At 45.2% G+C, this 8,005-nt stretch overlaps 1 protein-coding gene across 1 annotated transcript in view; it reads left to right on the forward strand.

Annotated features, from left to right (window-relative positions):
• The first annotated feature begins 5,764 nt into the window (after nt 1–5,764).
• LOC139029208 (protein shisa-9-like) overlaps nt 5,765–8,005 on the forward strand; it is a 7,613-nt gene continuing 5,372 nt past the window's right edge. The window contains exon 1 of the mRNA XM_070448715.1: nt 5,765–5,768. Coding sequence (XP_070304816.1) covers nt 5,765–5,768 — 4 coding nt within the window. The remainder of the gene's footprint in view (nt 5,769–8,005) is intronic.

An 8,005-nucleotide genomic window follows, 5' to 3' on the forward strand; every position in this document is an offset into this window, starting at 1 on the left:
GCTCTCTACCCACTGGTGTCCCCCCAGGGCTCTGTTCTACCCTACTTCCTATTCTCGCTATACACCAAGGTCACTTGGCTCTTCATACCTCACATCGTCTCTCTATCATTGCTATGCAGACGACACACCAATTAATCTTTCTCCTTTCCCCATTCTATAACCAAGTGTCGAATCGCATCTCTGCATGTCTGTCAACAGACTATCAGTTATGGAACGGATCACCACCTCAAGCTGAACCTCGGCAAGACGGAGCTGCTCTTACTCCCGGGGAAGGACTGCCCGTTCCATGATTCTCCCATCACGGTTGACAACTCCATATGTCCTCCTCCCCCGACTGCTAAGAACTCTGGCGTGATCCTGGACAACACCCTGTCGTTCTCAATCTTAACATCAAGGCGGTACGACCGTTCCTTAGTTCATCTCTACAACATTCCAGATACGACCCTGCCTCCACAACAGACAACGCGCAGGTCAAATCCAGGCACTATTCATCTCCCGTATGGATTACTGCAACTCCGCTGTTGGCTGGCTCCCTGCCTGTGCCATTAAACCACTACCAAACTCATCCAGAACGCCGCAGCCCGTCTGGTTTCAACCTCCCAATTTCTCTCACGTCACCCCGTCCTCCGCTCTCTCCCACGGCTTCCAGTTGAAAGCTCGCATCCGCACAAGACCATGCTGCTTGCCTACGGACTCTGAGAACGGCACCTCCGTACCTTCAGGCTCTGATCAGGCCCTACACCCCATACAAGCACTGCGTTCATCCACCTCGCCTGCTCTGCCTCCCTAACCTCTGAGGAAGTACATCTCCCTGCTCACCCCAGTCCTAAAACATGTTCGCTGCTCTGGCACCCCAATGGTGGAACAAACTCCCCCACGACGCCAGGTCAGCGGAGTCAATCACCACCTTCCGGAAACACCTGAAACACCACCTCTTTAAGGAATACCTAGGATAGGATAAAGTAATCCTTCTAACCCCTCCCCCCCCCTTAAAAGAGTTAGATGCACTATTGTAAAGTGGTTGTTCCACTGGATATCATAAGGTGAATGCACCAACTTGTAAGTCGCTCTGGATAAGAGCGTCTGCTAAATGACTTAAATGTAAATGTAAATGCAATAAATATTTACTCTGASCTGTGCTTCAATAGGTTGGTGGTAGATGGAAGGCCGTGTTGCCCAACAGAGTCCTCTGTCCTTTGAAGAGTGTATCTGGTGATGAAAGGGAAACGTTGTAGTGTCGTCATTGTGTGGTAGACGGGATACTCTCTCTGTCCTCTCCTAGCCCACGTTTACAGCAGCCGCTGCTAACTCAACGGCTAGGAGGTATCACTTCTGTAGCGAATAAGAGTTCAAAGTTCATACCATTCGCAACCAAAGCTCAYGCTGAGGTTGGCTTCGTTCTGTAGTTATTATCTGAATCATTCTGACATCGGACCGTCGTCCTAATGTACCCGGAACAGAAGGTTACATTTTCGTGTGTTTCATAGTTTATAACCCATGTCTCTTCAAAGGGGCGGGCCACTGATTGAGCAGAGCTCTAATCTTATGAAAACCCAATTCTCTCATTTGGAAGCTAAAATTACATTTAATCTTTTCACAAATAGCTTCATTTAAATTGCATTTAAATTGCACAACAATTCCATGTGAATCTGATAACTATAATGTGTAGACTTTCCCAGATACAGTTTGTCGTCCTGTCATCAATCATAATGTCTCAGATTACAACCGAACTGACATCATATTCATTAAGTACCAACGCATATTTTCAACTGGTTCTATTACTGAAATATTATTCCTTTCCCTCCACTTGTTTGATGTTCCCAGACTCTCTATGTTTAACAAAAGCTATTCAAGAGTCCCTCAGTAGAGTCAGAGAGAGAGGGAAGGGAGAAAGGTATTTATGGGGGAGGTCATAAACCTTACCCACAGGCCAACGTCATGACACAGTATTGGCTTTTCCAGTGGGGAGGGAAAGAGATGATTTGGAAAAAGAAAGAGATGCTAAGGTCTAATGCAGCCATTTTTATCTCAATATCAAATCATTTCTGAATAAGAATGAAGTACCTTACTGTGATTGTGCGCATGTTGAGCATGTGGATTTTGTCTATCCCCACCAGACAAGTTCATAAAATACCAAAACCAACTGTGAACCAACTATATTTTTTGGGGAACAGGTCAAAACACGTACAGTATGAAACATTCATGGACATTTAGCTAGCTAGCTTGCTGTTGCTAGCTAATTTGTCCTGGGATATAAACATTGGGTTGTTATTTTACCTGAAATGCATATGGTCCTTTTTTYAGGTGGATCTTTTGGACCCATTTTGAGACACACAAAATAGTTTTTAGTTAGTTTTCTTTGATAAATCTCTCCTCGTTCATTCTTTTTCTTCCGTGGATTTTTTGGCAGTTGGCAACCAACTTTAAGGTGCATTACCGCAACCAACTGGACTGGAGTGTGGACCTCGTTCATCTTTCAATCACCCATATGGGTATATGCTTGTAAAAACCAATGAGTAGATGGGAGAGGGGGGATTTGTGGCGTGTCAAGTGTTTAAAATAGAACAAAGTCCTATTTTAACACCTGGCTACACAGATGCCGTTGACTCGCGTGAGCAGTTTGAATGAAATGATTGAATAACATRTAAGTGTACATGTATTTTGCCAGGCTCGCACACGCAACGTGGGTGGTCTGGTCAGCATGTGAGTGGGGAGGGGAAAACTGATAAATAGATGTTATTGGCAGAGAGGTTTGGAACTCTTTCTTATTGGTCTATTAACAAAATGATGTCACCAGGCAGGCCAAAACTCCATCTGACCAAAACAGGCAGAAATTTCAGACAGTCTTTTCAAACAGCTCTTACACTAAAAGGGCATTATCATAATTTTCSCAGTTTCACAGTATTATTCCAACCTCATAGCGTGGAAATATATAAAACACAGGACAATCCCGTTTTGGACTGCACTGGGCCTTTAATGTAAGAAAGATATTGCCAAGAGAAAGAAAAGTACAAAACTCCCAATGACCTAGTTATCAAATAGGAAACCACCAAGGAATCAGCATCACTCACAACACTCACCTCGCACTACCTCTCACTCAATAGCTCTTTCTTTCTCTCTTCCATCCATCTTTCTCCGTCTCTTTCTATTCCGTCCATCTGTCTCTTTCTATTCTGTCCATCTTTCTCTCTGCCTCTTTCTATTCCGTCCATCTTTCTCTCTGCCTCTTTCTATTTCATCCATCTTTCTCTCTGTCTCTTTCTATTTCATCCATCTTTCTCTCTGCCTCTTTCTATTCCTGTCACGATCGTCTTGCGGAGAGAGAGAGGACCAAGGCGCAGCGTGTGCAAAATACATTCTCTTTTATTCAGAGAAGGGAAAAACACGAAACGAACACTGAATACAAACTAAACAAAACAACAAACGACCGTGAAGCTAACGACGTGAGTGCATCGACAAGCAACAAACGTACAACATAGACAATTACCCACAAAACCCCAATGCCTATGACTGCCTTAAATATGGCTCTCAATTAGAGACAATGAACCACAGCTGCCTCTAATTGAGAACCAATCTAGGCAGCCATAGACATACAAACACCTAGACAAGACCCTGACCCATTTACCATACAAAACCCCTAGACAATACAAAAACACATACATTCCCCATGTCACACCCTGACCTAACTAAAATAATAAAGAAAACAAAGAATACTAAGGCCAGGGCGTGACAATTCCGTCCATCTTTCTCTCTGTCTCTTTCTATTTCGTCCATCTTTCTCTCTGCCTCTTTCTATTCCGTCCATCTTTCTCTCTGCCTCTTTCTATTCCGTCCATCTTTCTCTCTGCCTCCTTCTATTCCGTCCATCTTTCTCTCTGCCTCCTATTCCGTCCATCTTTCTCTCTGCCTCCTTCTATTCCGTCCATCTTTCTCTCTGCCTCTTTCTATTCCGTCCATCTTTCTCTTGCCTCTTTCTATTCCGTCCATCTTTCTCTCTGCCTCTTTCTTATTTCCGTCATCCATCTTTCTCTCTGCCTCTTTCTATTCCGTCCATCTTTCTCTCTGCCCTCTTTTCTATTCCGTCCATCTTTCTCTCTGCCTCTTTCTATTCCGTCCATCTTTCTCTCTGCCTCTTTCTATTCCGTCCATCTTTCTCTCTGCCTCTTTCTATTCCGTCCATCTTTCTCTCTGCCTCTGGCGGCTCTGGCTGCTCATGGCCGGCTGGCGGCTCTGGCTGCCTCTTTCTATTCCGTCCATCTTTCTCTCTGCCTCTTTATTCTGTCCATCTTTCTCTCTGTCTCTTTCTATTTCATTCATCTTTCTCTCTGTCTCTTTCGTCCATCTTTCTATCTGTCCATCTTTCTCTCTGTCTCTTTCTATTCTGTCCATCTTTCTCTCTGCCTCTTTCTATTCCGTCCATCTTTCTCTCTGCCTCTTTCTATTCCGTCCATCTTTCTCTCTGCCTCTTTCTATTCCGTCCATCTTTTTCTCTGCCTCTTTCTATTCCGTCCATCTTTCTCTCTGCCTCTTTCTATTCCGTCCATCTTTCTCTCTGCCTCTGCGGGCTCTGGCTGCTCATGGCCGGCTGGCGGCTCTGGCTGCCTCTTTCTATTCCGTCCATCTTCTCTTGCCTCTTTATTCTGTCCATCTTTCTCTCTGTCTCTTTCTATTTCATTCATCTTTCTCTCTGTCTCTTTCGTCCATCTTTCTATCTGTCCATCTTTCTCTCTGTCTCTTTCTATTCTGTCCATCTTTCTCTCTGTCTCTTTCTATTTCATCCATCTTTCTCTCTGCCTCTTTCTATTCCGTCCATATTTCTCTCTCTTATCTTTCTATTCCATCCATCTTTCTTACTCTCTTTCTCCGCAAAACTTTTTTCGCCCACATTTATCTTCCCTATTTTTCTTAGTATGCTAATCTTTTCTGATAGCCTCCCATCCCCAGGCCCTAAAAAAGACACAAACGGTTTGTTATTCTTAAAATTACAGATCTTACCAGGGAAGGATTGGTAGCCTCGCTCTTTCCAGCCCTGAGTGAAGCACTCAAGTTAAATATATAGAAACCAGTCTCTCACCGGAACTGACCAAGTCTGACTCTTTAAGCACAGGTTGGTAATAGGGAGAAACAGGGATGTTTATACAGGGTGGTAATAGGGAGAAACAGGGATTTTATACAGGGTGGTAATAGGGGGTAACATAGTCTTCATACAGGGTGGTAATAGGGGTAACAGGGATCTTTATACAGGTGGTAATAGGGAAGAAAAGGGATCTTTATACAGGGTGGTAATGGGGATAACAGGGATCTTTATACAGGGTGGGTAATGGGATAACAGGGATCTTTATACAGGGTGGTAATAGGGGGTAACAGGGTCTTAATACAGGGTGGTAATGGGGGGTAACAGGGTCTTAATACAGGGTGGTAATGGAGGGTAACAGGGTCTTAATACAGGGTGGTAATGGGGGGGTAACAGGGTCTTAATACAGGGTGGTAATGGAGGGTGGTATTAGGAGAGAACAAGGTGTAGGTGTGTGTCTGTATGTCTGCCACACTAGCAACACTCAAATGGCAAATGTGAGACTACACTGATCTCACAGCACTCTTTATCACTCTCCCTAAGGCGCAAAATAATCCTTAATGTACCATTACAAACACACACACACACAAACACACACACACGCTTGCTTGTCTCAGCGGTCTCTTAGTGTTTCACGGCTATGAACACGCACAATAGCTGGGTCTTGGGTGCAGGTTGTACTATGGCACTATGGGTAAGTGTGTTCAGAATGACGCACAAATACACATTCTGACCTCTCGTGTAATATCCACAGCATTACATGTACTGCTGCTTGACTCCCTTCCCTCTGTCCCTCAGATTACTGCATCACTTCTCAACAACCCTCCGTAGCTCAGAGAGAGTAGCCCAGGACCAAGTGGAACAGACAGCGAAGGACACATATCTACATGATCACTAAACATGTTATCCCACTGCTGTTATACACAKCCTGGTCTGCAATGTACAGTACACCACCCAGCCAGCCCAGCCTGGGAGACATTACATGACATAACCATAATGGGCCTTGCCTGTCCTCTTGTTCTCCTACTTGGTTATAATTTAATGGAGATGCGCAGAACAACTCCAACTCCCAGCTTCACCGTTGTTAGATCACACACCTTTCATTTGATGTTGGCCTACACACATATAGTTCAAACACACACACACACACACAAGCAAGGACACAAACACACACACCAGCAATGACGCAAACACACACACACAAGCAAGGTCGCAAACACACACATACCAGCAAGGACACACCAGCAAGGTCGCAAACACACACACAAGCAAGGACGCAAACACATCAACAAGGACACGTCGAGAGGTGTGTGTGTGTGTGTGTGTGGAGGAAAATGAGCCCTGATAATCAGAGTGGTTAAACACAAAGCTTAAGGTCATCAAAGGCAGAGAGAGGAGCCCTGATGAGGCTCCTGAACTGGTAGAAAGTCAATAACTCAGGCCCCATAGGGCCTCACTGGGCTCTCCATTACCATAAATAACTAGCCCCCCACCAGACAGCCCCTGAAGCCCCCCGACGGAGCCCTCTGCCCCCCTCAGTGCCAGCCAGCATGGTTTCCCACCAAGTCTCTATCTGGGAGGCCTGGGGCTCTGTGTAGATGGGGCTTATTCCACAAACCCACCAACATTACTATGACAATGACAGAGCAGTTCCTGTAATACGCTGGTTACAGAAGGATAGTGAACAGATGAAAAATGATGAAGACTGATAGAAACACTATGATGATAAGCACATTTGAACTGTAAATCACAGTGTGTTCAGTCTTCCTGTTTGGCTAGTTCGAGTTAGTTAGAAGAACATACAACCAGCTTCAATCTGCTCAAAGTCATCAGAAACCATATGAGTACCACAGTATGTTATATCCCTTTATATACCCTTTTCACATTCTCATGTGTAATGAACGTCCAGTATGCCCTCCTCCTGAGAGGTCAGAGATGCTGTGACAGCAGATTGCCTCTATGTCCCCGATGTAGAGCATTGTCTGACATCAGATAGTCGGTCGATTCCGCCTGCACTGAAGGACGAGCGTCATGTAGGAGTGACGCCATCTAATTTAAGACAATGGGCGTAGAGTAGAAATCTACAGTAGAAGAACATGAGCCATCTCCGCAGCTAATCAGCTTACTGTATAAAACTGCACAGGAATGATGGGTTTTAGACAACCTCTGTGTGTGTGTGTGTGTGTGTGTGTGTGTGTGTGTGTGTGTGTGTGTGTGTGTTAGGGCTCAGACTAACGTCTGACATTACTCCTCCCTCACTCACTCCATCATCTCTCTCACGTCCTTACCTAGTTTCTGTATTCTCTCTCCAAATCCTGCTCTCTCTCTCTCCCCTTGTCCCACTCTACTTCTCTCTCCCTCTAATTCTCTCCCTTCCTAGCGGGTAGGAGCATTGTAACCGAAAGGTTGCTGGATTGAATCCCCGAGCCGACAAGGTAAAAATCTGTTGTTCTGCCCCTGAGTAAGGCAGTTAACCTCCAACAACAACTGGGCGCCGATGATGTAGATGTCGATTAAAGCACCCCACTGATTCAGAGCGGTTGGGTTAAATGCAGTATCCCTCTTTCCCTCCATCTCTCTCTCTCCACCCCTCTATTTCTGTAGTAATGGGTGTGTTTGAAGGGCTGGCTCTGTGCATATCTTAGCTCTGTGATGAAAACCTGCCAGGCTGTTTGAAACTACACACCTCTCAACCTCTCCATGACACCAGTTAAACACACCTGTCCATGACACCAGTCAAACCCCACCTGTCCATGACACCAGTCAAACCCCACCTGTCCATGACACCAGTCAAACCCCACCTGTCCATGACACCAGTCAAACACAGCTGTCCATGACACCAGTCAAACACAGCTGTCCATGACACCAGTCAAACACAGCTGTCCATGACACCAGTTAAACCCCACCTGTCCATGACACCAGTCAAACACA

The sequence above is a fragment of the Salvelinus sp. IW2-2015 genome, linkage group LG18, assembly GCF_002910315.2.
Source record: "Salvelinus sp. IW2-2015 linkage group LG18, ASM291031v2, whole genome shotgun sequence".
NCBI classification, from domain to species: Eukaryota; Metazoa; Chordata; class Actinopteri; order Salmoniformes; family Salmonidae; genus Salvelinus; species Salvelinus sp. IW2-2015.